Here is a 20,306-nt window from a genome sequence, read left to right on the forward strand (position 1 = left end):
AAATGGATTTCGCGGAGAAAGTAAAGGACCAGTTAGCTTGGAAATGCTAAATGCAGATGGGTAAAAAAAATATATCCATTGATTAGACATTAAAGAGTCACGAACTATAAAGCCACCTTTTGCCCACCAAATGAGTTACCGACCACTTTGCCAAATGGCTGAGAGTAGAGCTACCGAGCCACTTAAATTGCACTCGCCACCGCGGGTACTCACAAAGGCACTTGGGCAGGGAGCGGTCCCAGGTACCGTCGCCTTGACAGGCAACGGAGCTTGTCCCGAGCAGGTAGTAACCGGCGTTGCAGCGGTACGACACGGTGGTCTGGAAGCTGTAGCGATGTGGCCCACTGGGTACGACTTGCCGAACGCTGCTCTCCACATGACCTGGCTCTGTGCAATTCACAGCTAGGGGGACAATGACCAGACAGGAGAAAGGGGCGGGGGGCAGGGGGATAGCACAGGTTGAACGTACAGTGTGAATTCAGACAAAAAACTTGTTTGGCAAGGCAGTTCTCATTAGGGGACATGTAGCCTTCAGCCATCATTGGTCATCTTGATTATATTCGGCAAATATCTCCGGCCTCAATTCTGCTTTCACGATCCCAGTATCTAGCCGACCCAATACCGTCAAAGTAGCCAGACAGACTCCGGGAATAAACATTTGCCTCATGAGAATCAGCCTACTGCCATGCAAAGATGTTGATGGATGGAAAATATGGCAGAAGGAAGCGGCACCATAAGAGTTAAAAGCTTCAGATGGAGAGCATTGGAGAGGGTGGGACCGAGTGCGGTGGTGCAGCTCGGGATGAAGAGGCTGATCTTGTCAAATATATTAAAATTTACTGGATGTCAGGCTATTACTTGTGCCTGCGCCGATCTGTCTCACGCAAGCAGGATTTCATATTGTTTCAACACTGTCAACAGTTCAGTGACTAACATTTGCTGTGGAGTTTACAATGCAAATTTGAATGAAATACACAACGATGCCAGCTCTCCAAATGGCTTTCTGTCGACAACCTCCAGAGGCGCCGCTATGCCCCACACTGCCCTATTTATTTGCCAGACTCGGAATTGAGCTCATTGTATGCTAATAACTTTGCTCATTTTTACGTTGCCAGCGTGCGGCACAGCTGAAAAAAAATGCTGACCAAGAGTGCATTATTTATAACCCAACATAAAAATCACAATAACTGGCGTTCAATCCAAATTAAAAAAAAAGAAAAGAAGTTCCAAACTAGAACTTGAGTGTACTAATTGTAGTCATTGTTTCACTCTAAAGAAGGGGTCCCAAAGCGTTTCGTTATTAGCGAAATTGGTCGCGTGACGGAGAAGCGTGGCTTGACGTTAGTCAAGCGTGACATAGACGGATGTAACGGAGAATCCGGTAATTTTTCAAAATAAAACAACTTTTGTGTTGCGAAATAAATGAAACGGAATTAAGGCAAGTTATTTCTGCGCGGCCCGGTGCCAAATGCCCTGCGGACCGGTACCGGTCCGTGGACCGGCGGTTGGGGACCCGTGCTCTAAAGCACAGACCAAACCAGCTTGACCTAGACTTGGACGGGCGGCAAGTCATGGTCTCGTAACTGACCAATTTTTTTCTCTTGCTCACCTTTTCTGAACGAACGACAACTAAATACGAGTAGCCTCAAAGCAGGCGGTGTTGTGCCTTTGCTGTCGCGATTCACATTGCTCGCGATTACCGAGAGCTCAGTGTGTTACGGATCAGCCCGCAGACTCAAATCATTATCTTTTGTCAAACTGACTCACACTCCACCTCCTGGAGTAGAAAAGATCAGGGTTCACGATGTAAAGCCGAGAAGAAATGAATCATCACTCCGCTTTTCCTCTCTCGTCTCGGAGCGAGAGCGCGGAAGGCGCGTACCAGGCGGTGTACCAACACAATATGCCCGCAGTGTTCTAATTGATGTGATAAATCTAATTTACGGAGATACCTCTAATCTACGCGGAGCCGCACAGACGGCGAGGATAACGGCACATCAACCCGGTGTCCTCCTCTGCAAAGTTTCACTCATTTCAAATTCTACATCTGTACACTTGAGAGCGCCCGGCAATAAAAACACTCATCGAATAGAGAAGATCAAGACAGAGCGGGCAACTTTGATGATCGAAAGGGCCACGCACGTGTCCGTATCAACGCAGAGCCATGCGCGCGTTGCATCGCATGGTGGAAAACTCCCTTCTGAAGCCTCCTTGTTCGCCCGGTTTAGAGATCTGCCGCTATGCGAGATTTGAATCATTTCAAGGTGAACCGGATTCACGTGGCCTCCACCTATGCGGAAGGTCGGCGGGTGGCGCAGGCAACTAACAGCCCCTCCCTGCTCTGCGTGATGTCCCTTGCACAGTCCTCTTTAGCCCGCAATAAAGAAGCAAAGCACAAACATTTAACCTCCCGCATGCTTTCATGAATATCTCAAAACGTTTTTAATCCTGAGCAAAACGAATGCATCCATCAAAGTCTGACCTTTGTTTATTCAGTCACAGTCTTTAATGCATAAGACAATCTAATTAAACGTCATTGAAATATTTGATAATGGTCGCAGTTTTCAAAATGAAGCCGTCTTTGTGTCTCGCAATTGAAGTGAGCAAGCTAGCAGTGAACATTATGAATTGTAAAGAATGACCATTTGCTTTTTTTTTTTGTTTTGTTAAAGACAATTTCTTCTTTTCTTTGCTGTCTCGGTAGAATTCCCCATAATGCTTTCTCCTTGCGGGTATCAGTGCATCCCGACTCTGCTTCAAGTGCTGTGTTGATCAGTGGTTCGAGAAAGCTACCACGACCTTGAATTGCGCCGCAGTTGATTCAAATCACAAAACCAACAAAAAGTGGTAAGAGGAGAAAGATAAAGAATTAAAGAATTGACTCACTTTTGCACCGCGGAAGAGGATTACTCCACTGCCCGTTGGCCTGGCAGGATGACTTAACCGCTCCCTGAAGAACATATCCGGTATTGCAGACAAAGCGGACGGCGTCGTTCAAGCTAAACTGGGTTCCCTGTGTCATACCAAAGGTGGGGTTACCGGGATGCCCACATGTGATAGCTGGAAAAACCAAAGAAAAAAAGCGACCTTAGTTAAGCCGGTCAAGGTCATTTGGTTGTGTTCACCGTCTACCCGAGGTGATGAAGCTCATTGTCAGTACATTCGAACACATTTTGCCTGCAGCAAGGATCAATCACTTGAAAGTGCAGGTACTTACGAACACAGACCGGGGTCTGTCCAGACCAACGATGATCCTGTTCACAGATCCGCACAGACACGCCGATGAGACGAAATCCCGGGTTGCACTGGTACACAACACTACCTCTGTAATTGTAATTCTCCCCGTTGATTTGGCCATTCACAATCGGCTCAGGGCTGCCACAGTGGCCAGCTATGGGGAAGAATGCATTTGCATGGCATGAAGGCCCACGTTCACAGTCTCCCGCCTAAGACGTTAGCTTTGCATCGCGGCACTTTGTCAGCGGACTTACCCAGACACTGGACTTGTGTTCCGCTCCAAAGTCCGTTGGACATGCACTCTCGAACGCGGGAGCCGACTAAAGTGTAACCTGTATTGCAGGAAAAAATTGCAGTGGCTCCGTGCACCGTCAGCGTTCCTATCTTGTTACCATTCGGTGGGGTCCCAAGGTCGCCGCAGGAAATAACTGAAAGCAGATTGATGGTTTTAGGATCGAAGCCAAAGCGCCCTTTGGATTCCCAAAGGAAACAGAAGTAAGACGTGAACGGTGGGACCGGCTTCACACTCACTATCGCAGACGGGCCGCGGATCCGGGTAGTTCCAAGTGCTGTTGGCTTGACACTGAATGACCCTTTGACCCCTGTAGTAATACCCCGGGTCACATATGAGCATCATGATAGCATCGTATTGGTTCTGGGTTCCATAGATTAATCTCCATCGCCCATGCTCAACCGCGGTGTGGCCGATATCAGGGCAGCTGACCGCTGTATCGGAGGAAATCATTGACAGTTTTCCTCATTTCTCACTTTCCTACGACACGGCAACAAATATTCGTGATACACTTACGGACACATCTGGGAGGGGCCTCGATGGGACTCCACCTTCCGGAGTCCTGACAGACCATTGTGGTGGTGACAGGCCCTGCAAGTCGGAATCCAGGATTGCACCGGTAAGTAGCCCTGGCTCCTAAAGAAAAGTCCTGACCCACGATGCTTCCGTTGACAGGAAGCACTGGCATTCCACAGGATGTAACTGGCATGGGAGGAAGAGAGTAGGTCATCAATTCCAGGGCACCAGCGACCAAATATATTTTCAGATGCCATTTTTTGTGCACTTCGGGGGGTCCTGCCAGCCTTTAAAAAAGTACTTCGCTAGCCAAGTGTTTTTTCAAGGTACACCATACTTGCAGACGAGAATGGCACACATTTTGCACCACCGTTAGATTCAACTCAATAATCCAAAAAGGTATTTGAGTCCCAATCCATTTTGCATCATTCTGTGCATTTTCCAAATGTACTTTATTCGCTGGTTGGATCCCTACCTTGGCAGAGTGGTACGGGTGCATTCCACTGATAGATCCCCTGGGCGGTGCGGGTGCAGGTGGCGCTGCTCTGGCCAATGAGCCGGAAGCCTTGGTCGCAGCTGAAACGCAGAGTGCTTCCCAACTTGGTGCCTGTCAGACTGTGCACGGTGCCATTTACAGGGTAGTTGGGCGGGCTGCAGTAGGCCGCTGCGTAGAATTAAAAAAAAAAAAAAAAAGCAATACATAAAGTCAAGCAAGAGGCCACATCATTTAAATCTGCATACTGACAGGGATAGTCGTATAATCCCCATAACAATGTGAAACGATGCAAGTGGTTGCTGAGGGGGCGTTGATTTTAAGGCGCCTTCCATCGCAAAGCGCCCAGGACTACTTTTGCATCGGTCATGTCTGGATAGCGAGGTCAATCAGGATATATATGGAGATGAAATTGCGTAGGATGTGCGGCTAAGGCAGACAATCAATTTGCTTTGTGTCGAGGCATGCAAAGAAAGATTACAAAAAAAATGAACACTTAATAAATGGAGCGCACTTCTGTATCTGCTTTTGTTTGCTTGCCTTCGTGGTGGCTCCAACAATCGTACATCATTCCAAATAAATCCAGCAACAGGTCAGAAAAAAACAACAACAAAAATCCTCACTCGGTGTAAGGGGAAAAGAGCTCGTTCCATCATCACTCTAACTCCAGACAAATCCAGTGTTTACCACCGGCGATATTAAAGACATTGACTGGCTAACCGCGCGCTACATCGGATGGCCTTCTCCTGTCACTCAGCCGACGAGTGGCATCTCGGGAGCTTATTGAAATTCTTCACTTCAATCAGAGTCAATCTCATTTGCCTGCCTTTCTGTTATCCTGACTCCTCCTCCCCTCCCGTTTGTCTCCGAGAACACGTCTTGTCTCATTTCAATCAGCCCGGCAGCTCAAAGGACTCCGATCGACACGGGCAGGTGAGAGGAGAGGAATGGGTAATAAAGGAGGCGGGAGCCCACAAAGGGTGGGATATGAAGCACAAAAGAGATAAGAGGGAAGATAGTCAGAGGCGCATTATGAGGCGCGGCTGCCACACACTGAAAGGTGGCACGTTAAGAATGGAGGACGTGATGGGAAAGCGCTCGAGGGGATGTTTGCCTGTTGCTCATGCAAGAACTGATGGATGGCTAAAGTACACAGGGCGCCAAATGGGCTGGCGCTATCTGTTTCTCCCTCACCGCCACGATACTTTGGTGTTGACCATTGCAAATTGCAGGTTCTCGGCAATCAATCTATCCATCTGTCATGGAACCTGCTATGGCAAACTCAATCACCGGTGAGGAGAAATTGAAAGATGAGGCAAAGGAAAGAACAAAAAAAATAAATAAGTAGAGGAATGACAGCGCCAACACCTGCCCGGGGAGCCGGAGAAATCACCGAGCACTGCAAAGAATGATTAGTCAATCTGGCAGAATCGTGTTGCTCAAGAGCTGGGGGAGTCTTTTAAATATTTAAACAGTGATTATTCATTAGCGGCTTTGCAGGTGTCATGAAGGACAACAATAGATCCGTTAATGGAACTGACGAAGAATTGGAAACGGCACTTCTCAGATTGAACTGATTCCCAGTCACGCGCTGCAGATGTTCTCGTCGGAATAAAGAGCACTTCTTACCTGAGTAGCGTAGACGGAAACCTTTGTGGCTGGTCGTGTGGTCGAAGGACCAGTGCAGGTAGACTTTGTTACTGGAGCTGGTGATGCTGAGCGGGCTGGAGTAGTTCCCACTAAGTGTGATCAGAAGAGGACTCTGCCTTGAAGGACCTGATTTCAGAGACATATCAACAAATGGGTCCTCAACACGCACCCCCCCCCCCCCCCAAAAAACACCGTAGCTTATCAAAGTTCAGCATTATCCGCTTTCTATATTGCGCCAATTTATTCTCAAAGGTCGTACTTCATTTTCATAACATTCAGAATGAAACGCAGCTTTGTCAAATAGCCCTGCTGCGCACGGTTACTCAGAATTACGCGTTGAACGACATTTTCATGAGAACAGGCTCAGCGTTCCCACGCTTGAACCCAGTGCATGGTCGTCTGCTTTTAGTTTCACTCGTCACAAAATCAAAATGTACTCTGCTCCTAAGTGAAGAGGCGAAAAACCGAATGCGCGTTCGGTAATTGGTTTGGCAGCCCCAAGGTTAGCCAATGTCTGTTCATTTTTGCTTTGCAAAATAAAGAACGAAAGAATAAAATGCGCTAATCGGCAAGTCACGCGTATACGAGTGCCATTTACTACGAGAAGCCTGCCAGGCTTGCCGACTGCCCCCGTAATTACGCGCAAATGCACAAAGCAGAAGAGGAGCAAAGACCATGTGCCTGTGTGTGGCTCTTTGACTCATTTTAAGCTTTAATCGCACATGCCGCTAATTGCTTTTGGGAAACATTGCACGCACATCTGTTGATTGGCAAAGAAAAAGGCAGTATCTCACCGTCAAAGATTTCAAGTTCATCAAATTGACGGCTGGTCTGGAAATGCTCGACGGTAAACGTGACGTTGTACCCGGGCTCCACTTTGACGACCCAGGAGCACGACTCGAAATGCGGGAAGCCGCTACCTGGCGACTGGCTCATGATGACTCCCGTGGATGCTGTCAAGACCTCATTCATGGGACAGGTCACTGATGAGTCAAGACAAGGAAAGAAAAAAAAATATGAATGTACTGTATAGCAACATAATTGTTAATTTCGTGAACATTTGTGCGCCCAATGGATGTTGTGCATTCATTAGTCGTTCAACGGAATCAACTCTGAAGCTCTTACATCGGGTGGATCCATAATATCGTCGGAGGGGAAATCACGGCAGCTTCGAGTGCTATTATAATTCGATAACTATTACAAATACTAATTTGTCTGCAAGGTGAGTCCACGAATAGCCGTTAAACTCTGGTATTAACGGATAGCCGAGAGCGCAAAGCTCATCTCTTCTGTTTGCCCTCTTTTATTTATTCATGTGCCACGGGTGTCAACTCAAAGGTGCCGACAAGCCATATTTGGTTAAAGTCCTGCGAAAAAAAACCCTGTCCATTTTTTCATTCACATTTTTTTTCTTTTTTTTTTTTTTACATGAATCGTGTGTCCGCATTTCGAAACATCGCTGAATGTCTCGGTTGAGACGGGACACAACAATTTGCTCATGGAACGCGCTTCTTGTGTTTGGAGCATGTTTACCCTGGTGGTCGCTTTCAAATACACCAAAAGATTAAAAAGGCAAATGGGTAGAATAAATGGCGGACTGCCTCGGTTATGGGGTGTTGACAAATGATTAAAAATGTTGGCTCTTATCATTCTTGGCGCGCAAACTAAGTGGGATTTATTGCATGAGGAAATCTTACAATGTCAAGTGTGTCGTTCACTGAATTGCAAACGACTTTCAGTGAAATGCTGCTTTACGGCGAACACTCAATAGCTGAAAATCTCAAACCAGAGACCGACATGAAGATTATCATAAATTATGCAAATTGACCTGAAATGGACTTTTGGCAAGCGTGCACCTAGCGACATGTATAAAACATGATAGAAATCCACATGGATACAATACAAAACACAGTCGACACGTTCCACTTCACATCCTCCGTGTCCGTCTGCCTGTCTCAAAAGCTGTGAGCAAAGGTCCCTGGTGCACGTTTACTGATTCGAAAGTTAACCCTGCGAGCCGATTTGGATGTTCCATTCCAATCCAAGCAAGGTAATCGGAATTTTGGTAAAGAATGGCACTGAAGCAGTGAGGCGGTGGGATCCGAGCAAAGAAAAAAATAAAATACAAATAAATAAACGTGCATAAAAATACATTCATAAACTACAACAAGACTTTTCCTCTCTATGCTATTCAAACATTGATCAACCAACAACATATTCCTACTTGCTACCATGTCCACGCAATTTTGCTGCAGAAATTCATCTGTGTCGATTCAACATGTTGCTGGAATAGTGACTGCAAAGCAGCAACGATCAAGAGCCCTCATTCTTTGGCGCACAAAACACAGACGCTAACATTTACCATTTCACTCATTTTGTCATCAGTGTTCAGAACTCCATTAATGACATTTAGGTAAAAAAAAAAACTTTCAAAAAGTCGTCAAAACTGCCTTCGTCTTGTCATGGCGGGGATTGGGGCTCTTGTCCAGAGACAACTATTTCTGAAGGTGGCACTTTGGAATGAAGCATCGAGGCCTCGGCCAATCAATGCACCATCAAAGCTTACAGAGCTCCAAATTGCTCTTTTTAATAAGGCAAGCGGACGAGTCATTGGGGTATTTCAACACGTGAGACAACCTGTCTGGAATGGAGCATGCGGTCTGCGCAAAATTCATTCATCTTCCGTTCACACATGGGGTGGAAGAGTGTGCGCGGCGATCGCTAAAATGAAAGGATTCCCCTGTCTGCTCAGTTCCGCATGCAAGCAAACACTGCAGTTTGTGTATTTATAGCTCCCCCATTCAAGCGCTCACGCGGCCACAAATCACGGATATATGAAGCCTTTTACCGCTGCGACATTCTTGTCTGCGTTTCTAGAATTGAATTATCATCTGCAGAAAGGTGATAAGGAGCTGGTTGAAGGGAATGGACCACTACACGCATAATAACATGAACTGCGAGAAGTCAGGGGTGACAATGATGGCCTGAATAAGGGGCAGCTGTAATCCTTTCACGTGGAAGGACGTTAAGGAAAGGGGCCGTCGTTGAAAAAGAGTAATCTATAGACTAAAAAGGAGCCTGATAGGAAGGCGATGTGAAGGAAAAGCCCCGTTCCCAGGAAAAACAAAACCCTCTCATACAGACGTTTTGATATGGCAGCTATTTTGTGGTCAATTTCTGATGCCACTGTTTGTATGTGCAAGACGACCTTGTGGTCTCATGAGGGTACCGTGAGTCAAACACTCCAGCCAGACCAAACACAGGACGGATTGAATAATGTCCAAAGTGTTTGCTAAAGTGGCATCAAAAACCACTCGTGTCTGTCAACCCTCCATGAAGCGTCTCCAGTTGGTCCAAAATGCTGCTGCTCGCCTTTTGACTGGTACTCGTAAGAGAGAGCGCATAACTCCCTTCACTGGCTGCCTCTACATTTTAGAGCTCTCTCAATTGTTTTCCAATCTTTAAATGGCTTGGCCCCACTTTACCTCTCTGAGCTCCCCGGCCCCTATGCAACTGCCCGATACCTCAGGTCTGCGGACCAGACACCATTCGAGGTACCGAGAACTAAGCAGAGTACGGTCCTCTGGATGGAATACAAAGAAGAGAAATGAATGTGTGTCTCTGTGGTTGTAGGATTTAAAAAGAGATCAGGCGGGACACGAGCATGCTGATAGACGTCAAAATACTGTGATTTAAAGAGCGCAGATGAAGGTTGAGTGCCCCGCAGATTAACAGATGCGTTACGCAAGAAGAGTCAGAAAGTGTGACGCTGGTGAATAGGCAGGAACTGCGTGGGGGAGGAGTGGAGTATGTGTGTCTGTGTATGTGTGTGTGGTGGTGGTGGGGGGGGGGTGGCAGTCAGAGGCAATGCAGAGGATGAGAGACCGTACTGAGGGACAAACAGCACTGCAGAACAGGATGGAAGACCACCGTCGTCATATCCACCGCTACTTTGGAAGCCGGACGCAAGGACAGCCCAGTGTTCGGCATATGCGTGGGTTCACGTGCAAAATGCTGCGTGCGGAGGGTTGTGCTCATGAGAGCCAGAAGCGATGATTTGATAGGTGCAGCTGCAGCCGGCATGTCCCGTGCATTTCAATGAGCTGTGCATTCCAACCTCAGTCTCTCCTTGTCCTCTCCTTGCTTGCCCTGCCGGTAAAATCCTGTCCTGTTTGCAATCATCCTGCTGCGCTGCTCAAGCCATGCAAACTTCTGACTTCATGCTGTATTTCGCCCAAATCCCGACAGAGCCACAAGTTTTCTGTTATTCTTTCTTCAAACTGAACCTCGATGCTCCCCATGCGCTTTGTTCTTTACCTGCACTGTTGTCCGCCCCCCGCCCCTCCTCTATGCTTCGCCGATGCAGACATAATTTACATATTTTCCCTTATTTAGTGCTGCAAATTTGCCACACGCCTCACATTATGCTAACCCACTAGAAAATCCACTGTGTGAGAAACAATATGACATGGTGGCAACGTAGAATGCAACAAGAGTATTAAAAAAAAAGTGTGTAAAAATACGTGCTCATAATATTTTAAAGTCGAGTGAAAATGAGGGACTTCTCTCTGCACCAGTTTCCCCTGACCCTGAGGAAAAGTGTTGAGCACAACATTCGGCGTGATAAGGGTGCAGCCTGTTGGTAACTAGTGCAACTATGAGGTCCTTAGGGAGGATCATTCTCAGCACGAAGAGAGCGACACGACCGCCATTCTCAGTCTCGCGGGAACCAAGCATCATCCGTGGAAATGAAAGGTACCACCAAACTGATATGAAGCTTTGGCACTCTGACTGCAGGCTTGTGCACAACCCATGGGAGTCGGAAATTTGGCCCAGCTGGAAGTGCATGAATCCATTTGAGGAAAAATATGTACGAGAACAACCGCGCTGTGCTATGATAATTATATTCATCCAAATAATCTTTTTCAAGGATTAATCTTTTTTAGCTCCATTCATATAACTGAATAAAATTACAACTTTTTTTAAAAATAGTTATTTGATTAAATTATGTGATTAAATTAATATTCTGGATTAGGGTCTGTGACTTATTTATAAATTCCGTTAATTACAGTTTAGATTGCAAAATTAAGATTCCTATGAACTCAGATTGCATATATAAATTAAACATGTTTCTCAAAGACAGCCACAATGTATGCACACCATCCTTTCACAAGGAAGAAAATCAACAGGTTGTACACCATTTTATGCAAAGTACTTTGGATGACAAACTCAGATTCTGTATTTGGCTCACTCACCATCACATGATGGCGGAGGCCCCTCAAACTCTAAGTGTGCCCTTAAGCGACAAGTGAGAATGTCATTGCCGCTTAGCTGGTAGCCTGGGATGCACCTGTAGCGCACAATGTCACCTGGACAGACACAGATGGGGGAAGGGGGTGGGTGGGAATTTATTTTCGCAAAAACCGAGACCAAGAACTGTGCAGGTCAGACTCGCACCCAAAATCCCTGTTACCTTATTGGTGTCGAAGGCAGCAAACGAATTCCATTCGGATTTGAAAAACCCACAGGTGGCCAAGGAAAAGTCTTTCTTTTTATCTTAAAATGGGTTACCCTCAATATAATCCCATGTGTCATAGTGGCCAAAAGTCGAATCCTCGACGGTGATTGCTCCTTTTGGTACTGTAAATAGTAAATCTTTGTCGCGGATGCTAAAGAAGGTGGCAGGAACGCTCCAAAATTATTTACCAACTGGCAAACAAAAGTAAAGAAATGAAGAAGTCATAGTCTTTGCAACTAATGTGTTTAGCATGTGGCACCCGCCCCAAGGATTTACTTATCACTGACCAGGATTCTATCTTTGGCCACAATGCGACAGGAATCTCGTTAAAGTAAGCCATTTTAAACTAAAAAGAAGAACTTCACCTTAGAAGCAAAAGTTTCGGATTCCAACTGAGACTCGTTCGCTCCCGTCAACATGATTAAGGAGGGGATTTTGGATGCCAGATCGAGGTCTAATTTTTAATATAAACATGTCGCATCTGAATGTAAGTCATAAGACCAGCCAAACGACAAAAAAAGTGTGATTTACAGTCTAGTCAAAATCTGGTACAGGCAATCAATGTCATACACATATTTCGGACTGTTACCTATTTTAAACTCTTTGCTTGCCATCAGGATCTCTGCATTGGGAACGATGGTGGGAGGGAGACAGAACTGCAGCCTGTAAGCTTCAGTGACAAGAAAAACAACATAAGAATATGAGTTCAACAAACCCCCTATGACATGATACAGGATCTACTGTGAGTTGCAAAAAGAAGGAGCTACCTTGATAGTCGATGTGAAACAATCCACCTTTCTCCGTATTACTCCGAAAACGGATCAGGACCTGATTCGATGTGCTCCGAGGAGGATCGTTGGGCTCTCCATCAGTGAACACACCCAGTTTCCTTGCTGTTTCTTGTGGGCCATCCCTAGAGACAACAAAGCCTTCTCAGAGACGACAAAATATTACGACGCACGACAGGAACGCTGCATCTGAGCATGGAATGAGTGATCTGGACGGGACCGTGGATACTAACTCGCATCCGACGGGAACGTCTTTGGTAAGAGTTGGCCAATCGGAGCGGCCCCTCGACGCAGCAATGGCCGATCAAGCCAGCTTCCGGAATTATACCACAACCGTTCAGTTTAAAAACCATCTGTCTTTGGCTGTCAGAGTGGGCATGGGAGATTACAAGCAGCTCTGCAAATGGCTGGCTGGGGACTGCTGCCTGACTGCACGCCGGCCAAGTTACCATTACGGGGCCCATTTCCTTGGCTCAGTAGTTCAGTGGGTAGAGACACAGAGGTGGCAAGTCGAAACTGGGGAACGTGATAGTCCACATCTTGGCTCAATGGGAGCTTACTGAGAAACACCCATCCAGAAGGGCAAAAAAAAAAGCAAATACACGGTAGAACCATTGTTTTCCACTCCTTTTTGCCAGACAACTTGGCGACCCCCCCGCCCAAAAAACCCCCCAAAACTAAACAAGACCAATCGAGGTAAAATCTGCACAGTATAACCCTTGAGAAGCAGTTAAATCAGATTGTGGGTGGAAAATTGACCTGAATCCAATGGGATAGACATGCAGTCATCCCATTGCCAGATTGGTTGGCAATCAAAACGAAAAGAGAGTTCTCCGGAAAGGGTGAATGAAAAAGGACTGGGAAGCTTTGGTCCCACATGTGAAAATGTCAGCCATACATGACAGGTTCCATACCAAACAGTGATGAAGTCGTGTGGGCCGTGAACATGAAGTAAGGTAAAGTTGAGCTTGATTCCAAAGCCAGGAGCCACAGTGATCAACCAGGAGCAGTCAGCTGAGTTGAGGTATTCTTCCGGGTAGCGTGGAGAGAAGATGGTCCCGTTGTCCGAAGTGATGTTTCCACCACACGGCACTGTGACATCGGAGAATTAGGAACGGCTTTAAAATGGCCGGGAATTCATTGTTACAACGCGGTCTGTAGCAAAACAGGTTGCAGCCTATGATGCAGAAGGAAAGCCTGCGAGTGGTGAAAAGACAGACCTACCATGGGCGAACTGAAAATTGATACCGAACACATCTTATGGGCGGGAAAACGTGATTCACCATTCAAACGAGTGTCCAATTTTGCTAAATCTGCATCCATTCAGATTTAAAAGCGAACCTAACATTTTCACTGACACCCAAACCTCCTACTTAGCAGCGCTGCGACCATGACGGAAGACCTCTTAAAGTAATCACAGTCGTTTAGACGTCTCAAGCAGCCGAGACAAGCAGTTGAGATTAATGACACACCCTCAGACGCCGATGTGTATACAATCGCTCCCAAAGCTAAAATTGCTTTTCTTCTGTTTTCTCAGAGGCACAAAGGGGTCCCGTGTCTGTGTGCGTTCAGATTATTCAGCCACCTGATGTGCAACAGCGGAGACCCCTCAGAGCTAGCGTCTCATCTGTCAGATGAGTTATCGATTAAAACACGCTGGACAAGTCATAGAATTGCTCTTCACAGAGGCTTGTAACCAACCAGCGTGCGACCGACAGTCCGAAAGAGTGCGTTAACTTGAAACGCCAACACACAAAATGGCGTGAAAATACAAGTTTAAAAACATGGGTGACCTTCGAGTCTTTTATTCATGTATTTTTGGTTAGGACAATCCTAAAAAGTCACATCATATTCCAGGATACTGCAACGACGACAGACAAAGTTGACGTTCTTTTGAACCTACCTTCGCAGCGGGGGAAAGGATTATCCCAATTGCGGGTTGTGCCGTGTTCGCAGGTGAGGATGGAATGTCCCACCAGCTGGTATCCAGGCAGACACTCGAAAGATATGGACTGCCCCACGTTGTAGCCGGCACCCACTACCACCCCATAGCGGAAAGGCTCTGGATCCGGGCACTCTTGGAGTTCATAAGCTGCGGGCAAGGCAAGTGGATGACGGAACCATGAATGATGCAAACGGAACTACAGGTGTGTGTGTGTGTGTGTGTGTGTGTGTGTGTGTGTATATATATATATATATATATATATATATATAGATAGATAAAGGGCAGAGGAAAGCCGTTGTAGTGGATGTAGCGGTCCCAAGTGATGGAAACATCAGAAAGAAGGAACACGAGAAACTCGAGAAATACCAAGGGCTCAGAGAGGAGCTGGAGAGAGCCTGGAAGGTAAAGGTGACAGTCGTGCCTGTGGTGGTCGGAGCACTCGGGGCAGTGACCCCCAAACTAGATGAGTGGTTGCAACAGATCCCGGGAACAACATCGGACATCTCAGTCCAGAAATGTGCAGTGCTGGGAACAGCAAGGATACTGCGCAGAACCCTCAAGCTTCCTGGCCTCTGGTAGAGGACCCGAGCTGAATGAGGGACGGACACCACCCGGGGGGGGGTGGGGTGAGACGAGGATTTTTTTTTATATATCTCCTTCTCACAGGGCAACAGGCATGTGTTGGGCTTGAGCCATTTGAAATAGTGTGAGGAGACAGCGCTCTTTTCCCCCTTTGGATCCAGATATCGAGCAGCGCGTGAGCCTCAAAGAGCCAAGATATAAATATGACAGAAGAAATTGATTTCTATGGATCACAGGTTCCCTCTCGTGGGAGAAAACGCTCGGAAATGTAGGAGTTGTAGCCATGCTAATACATAATATACAAAGATACATTTTCCAATAAGGGAGCGACGGTTTGGGATAAAGTGATTACAAATCTAGGATGCACACCTCATGTGACACTGATAATTACTGAACTTGATGGAATGAGGTCAGAGAATTTTGTCTTAGCATGTCATTATTCATTGTTGTGACTTCATTTTAATGACACTTTTATCATTTTTTTCCAGCCAAATAGCTCAATATATTAAATTGGCTCAACGACACTGAAGTGATTACGGGTTATATCAAGCTCTGCGGCAGAAATTAACTCTGAATAGTGAGGCCGAGTCACTCCCACAATTAGCAAAAATTCATCCTCCTGATTATATCAATTATTATGTGAACTGCATATTAAACCAGGCAATCCGAAAATAATTTGACAACTGCGCTCTGGCGTGACATCGGCGTTTTTCAACATCGGGGTGACTTACCGTGGTGCTCGAACCTGAACCCTGGTTTGTTCTGCGAATGGTCGCTATGGAAATAGACGGTCGTCTCGTGAGAGGTGGTCAGGAGCGAGGAAGGAACATCCTGGCCGCTGAATCGCCCAATGACAGCGCTCGTGTCCAGGGGTCCGTTGCGTATTTCCAGGAAATCGTGGTTGGCTTCAGTGGAGAAATTGAGAAACTGTAGGTGGGCTCCTGGCAAGAAGAGAACCCAAAAGATGAAAACATTATTTCATTCACCAAAACCAACCGCGCTGTTACAAAATGAATACTCGGATAACTATCGAATCACACACAAATTGAAATGCATCGGCTGGACCTCAGCCATTTGCAGTCAGACCCATTAAAATAAAGAAATAAGCCAATGACTGCTTCTGCTCATCATCATTGTCTCGGGGCAATTAGGAAAATGAATGTGCATATTACAATAATGGCGTGTTGAATGACGCCCGTCGTCTTCTGTTTTCATGAATTCACAAAGCGGACTCATGAACTCTTCTCCACTCACCGTTCCGAGTGGAGAAGAAAAGAGAAAAGTAATTCAAAGAAAAAGGGCTAACGTCACAGGCCTTGAAAAGCATGCCGAGACAACCGTATCCACTTACCGTATCCAACAGGCAGGTAGATTCTCCATGTGCAGTCACTGTTGCTAGGATAGTTTCCAGGGAAACCAGGGCTGAGTATCATGCCCTCCATCTCCTCGCGAATCCCTCCACATTGGGCTAGTGGGAGCCAGTGAGAGCCGTATATTAGCATGGATAGGATATCTTCAACAAATACAAAAAAAACATTCGGTACATAATATAGAGTTGGAATGTATTGGTGAGTACATGGACATCGCAATTATGTTTTGTTTTTTTGTTTGTTTGTTTAAGAGGGGTAAAAAATGAATGCTGTGCAATACAGTAACTTCAATGAAAAGATTGCCTTCAGCTATGTGTGTCATTTAGCGCTGTCATTTTTTTTTTATGCTGACTCTTTCATTGCCCGTGACATCTTTATGAAACAATTTGCAATTCCAAACTGAATTCACCTTTTTCAAGATCCAGATTTGATATATGTTGCTCAATATATTTTTTTATGTCCAGAAATGCACGTAAAAAAAAACAATGAGCTGTCATCTTCAATTCTCAGATGAAAATAAACGGATGACAGAAAAAAAATATATAAGTTTCGTTCCAGGACTTTTACATACTGGTTTATTGCCTGTTACAGAAACAAATGTTTGCTTATTTGCTTAGTAGCAATAACGTTAATTAACAATCATATAAAATTCACACTGGGTGGTCTACAGAATTTGTGAAGCACCGTATGTTGCACGCGTTGCATTTTTTAAACTTTTTTTTTATCATCAGGACGTCATAGTGGCACATCACGCATATCTTGCTATTTTGTCAGTGTTCCTTTCATCTTAAACCACCGGTGGATACAATTTCCCTGACTGAAATCCAGGACGAGGACTCAAAATAGTTGAAAATAAAACTGATGATGTTATCAAGAAAGATGAAAAGAGACAAGCCCTGAAATAAGACACAAAAAAGATGAAAGCACGTTAAACTGATGTTAAAAGCGTCAGCTGACTAAAGCAGAAAAGAATGAGTAGTCCTGGAAGTGTGTGTGTGCGTGTGTGTGTGGGGGGTGGGGGAGCAGGAAGGGGGGGGGGGGAAAGAGAACAGCCTACTTAAGACAAAGGAGGGAGTCACCCCACAGGAAAAAAAGATGGATGATATCCCATTTTTTTTCCCCTTAGGAATAAACAATGGCTCAGTTGTCAAATCATCACATAATTGATTGGATTAATGAGTGAGGTTCTTCCGTGGTACACGTGCTGCTGGAAATCATCCCATTTCATTGAATTCATCCAGAGATTTCTATTGATTCATCATTGATATCCATGACAGTGACGTCCAAGGTACAATAAATCTGCGCATCCGCCTGTTGCGATTCACACAACGTACATTATTGCTTCTTGCAAATTAATTCAATCACTTTTGTGTTTGTTCAGTGAACCCATTCACTTCCCTGACATGTATGTATGTATATATACATATATATGTTCATGAGGTACATTTTGGAGCGGCCAGGCCGGACGAGGGTCTCGCTCGGAATCTCTGTTGCATCAATGCGTCAATAAATAAAGAAATATTAGAGTCACTGCCCTGCTTTTCAATAAGCGGTGGGTTTCTTTTATTTATTTATTTACTTATTTTCTTCAGTAAAGTGGTTACCTTGGTCCAATGAAAAGTGACCAACACTTGCTTACATAACCTCAAATGCCCAAATTCAGTCTGTCGGCATATCTTTTTGGGGTAAAAAGAGCATCAAGCGATTGATTTGCACTACCCCGAGGGATAAGCATACGAGCTCCCCTTGAATTTGAAGTGACAATGTAAAGCTGCACATGCCCGCAGTGCCATGATCACAAGCCTGAAAAGTCAAGTCTTGGCCTTGTAGCACTTTAAATAATCATCAGGGGAACCAAGGGAGAGAATGATCCCTGAGGAAAAGTTGTCAGACCATCGAAGAAGGCCAGAAGGACGGCAGAAGAACGTGGAAGAAAATAAGAAAGGCTTATTCTTACCGATGCACAGAGGCGGAGGGTAGTTCCACCTTCGGACAGTTCCAGGCATACAAGTGATATGCGAATTCCCCTTGAAGGTACGGCATGTGCGGAGACAAGAGGGAAAATGCAACAAACCGTCCGTGAATTAATTGGCACTCATTCACATCAGGTGCTCTAATTATTTGGAGCAAGCTGCCTGTTGTCTCCAAATGACTTTGTGCAGAGACTAAATTCTGAAGTCTAGCAGAAGTGACATCGATCAATGCTGGAGGAGTATTAAAATAAGGATTGGAAGGAGGTGTGTATTGGCCTTCTCCAAAAGGTTACTGCAGCTGGGAATCCACACGCACACGACCGAGCACACCAATCAGCGGGTCTTGCGATTTTACCTGTAGCGTGTATCCAGGTTCGCACTGAAAAGACACCACATTATTCATCTGAAGGCGCTCCCCGATCTTAACGGCATTCATGGGAACGACTGGCTCCGGACAGCTGGTCAGTGACACAGCTGAAGGGATGAAAGATGAACAAGAATTCAGCATTCAAATGACCTCAGTCCAAGTTCAATTCAACGCTGTGTGACCCTTTGTCCAGACTGAACAGCAAGCCAGTTATAATAACGGCGGTAACGGATTTCATAGTTTACGTACTTTTGTATTCCAGCCTGAATCCGGCGGCAGACACGCTGATATCGGAGAAAAAGTGGAGGTAGAGTTGGTTGGAAGTGCTGTTGAGGAGAGCCGGAACGGTGGTGCCTTGGGGAGAAAATAAATGGCCGCTATTTAGCGATCCTATCTCTGGCTTAGGCTGCCCATGACTAACTGCTGCTGTTCAGGTGAACGCATATAACTCAAACATTTGCATTTTTTTTCCCCCCTCGGGGAAGGAGAGACAATTACCTCTTGCCATAATAGAGAGATTAATACAGTAAAGTTAACGCCCCAGACAAAAAGGCACGAGGATAATAATCGGATCGAGATTGATCGCCACACAATTGATCTTTTTCTTGAGAAATCACCAGAGTGACCGACAAAAACAACAACGGAGGGGTACAAGTCAACACGAGGAATACCTGAGAAACTCCCAAGCAAGGTGTCGGTGTTGTCGCCTCCGTCAAACACCTCCAGCGAGTCCCAGTTCTGTTCTGTGACAAAGCTGATGACCTGGATCTGAGAGAAGCAGAGCATACGGCAGGGTCAGAACAGTTAAGTCGCGAGAGAATATCTGCAATGGAGGAGCTAACCGTCCCGAAGGTCACGATACCATCATCTCTTTCTCTCTTTCGTTTCGGGTATCATTCGGACAGAGACGAGTCCATCGGCATTTGACAGTTTAGGACTTTTTGTAAGCGTGCCGTCCTCTCGTCTTTGGCTTGCCCACTGACATTGCAGCAGCGGCGGCAGCAGATTTTTTTTTCTGGCGACAACTGCAAGCTGGATACAAGTTTGAGAAACTCTAGGGCTCGACGTATGCTAGCCAGAGCCAGTCTCTCGAAAGACGATCACACCAGCCGTGTGGCGGAAAGCCCGCGAGTACCAGCAACTGATGAAAAGAGCAAAGTCCGAGAGCAAGTGCGAGTACAAAGTCAAGGAAAGTCTGGATGGCTCGCCTGGGACTCGGCGTTCACAAAAATATCAATTTTGCGGATGTTTCGGTTGTTGAGTATCATAAGCTTCCGCTTGAAGCCTTTGTGTAACTAGCCCCATTTTTTTTTTTTTTTTAGATAAAATGCATTCATATCAAATGCATGACTTCTGATTGTACTTTTAAAATATATTCATAGATTAGCGTATCTGTGATATTTATTTACAGCATGTAACGCATGAACGCGAAATCCATTATGAAGCAACTTCTCACTTTGAATGCTAGTTATGAGAAGCGTTAGGACAATGTAATAGACATCATTAAATAGTCCTGCTCTTGACATTGGCGTAGTGCGTTTAGGTGGTACGGTTCGATTTACACATTTAGCAAAG

The 20,306-nt window shown here is 45.7% G+C and overlaps 1 protein-coding gene across 1 annotated transcript in view; it reads right to left on the reverse strand.

Annotated features, from left to right (window-relative positions):
* csmd2 (CUB and Sushi multiple domains 2) overlaps positions 1-20,306 on the reverse strand; it is a 115,833-nt gene that overhangs the window by 16,076 nt on the left and 79,451 nt on the right. The window contains exons 37-56 of the mRNA XM_086136422.1: positions 19,403-19,499; positions 18,981-19,085; positions 18,720-18,838; positions 18,349-18,418; positions 16,373-16,489; positions 15,753-15,962; positions 14,398-14,586; positions 13,409-13,586; positions 12,474-12,619; positions 12,296-12,376; positions 11,444-11,557; positions 6,983-7,171; positions 6,168-6,314; positions 4,521-4,709; positions 4,046-4,231; positions 3,769-3,963; positions 3,492-3,665; positions 3,218-3,391; positions 2,887-3,060; positions 214-402 (exon numbers count right to left, since the gene is read on the reverse strand). Coding sequence (XP_085992548.1) covers positions 214-402; positions 2,887-3,060; positions 3,218-3,391; positions 3,492-3,665; positions 3,769-3,963; positions 4,046-4,231; positions 4,521-4,709; positions 6,168-6,314; positions 6,983-7,171; positions 11,444-11,557; positions 12,296-12,376; positions 12,474-12,619; positions 13,409-13,586; positions 14,398-14,586; positions 15,753-15,962; positions 16,373-16,489; positions 18,349-18,418; positions 18,720-18,838; positions 18,981-19,085; positions 19,403-19,499 — 3,043 coding nt within the window. The remainder of the gene's footprint in view (positions 1-213; positions 403-2,886; positions 3,061-3,217; positions 3,392-3,491; positions 3,666-3,768; positions 3,964-4,045; positions 4,232-4,520; positions 4,710-6,167; positions 6,315-6,982; positions 7,172-11,443; positions 11,558-12,295; positions 12,377-12,473; positions 12,620-13,408; positions 13,587-14,397; positions 14,587-15,752; positions 15,963-16,372; positions 16,490-18,348; positions 18,419-18,719; positions 18,839-18,980; positions 19,086-19,402; positions 19,500-20,306) is intronic.

This window comes from Hippocampus guttulatus, chromosome 18, assembly GCF_054856545.1.
Source record: "Hippocampus guttulatus isolate MCC_2025c chromosome 18, RoL_Hgut_1.0, whole genome shotgun sequence".
NCBI classification, from domain to species: Eukaryota; Metazoa; Chordata; class Actinopteri; order Syngnathiformes; family Syngnathidae; genus Hippocampus; species Hippocampus guttulatus.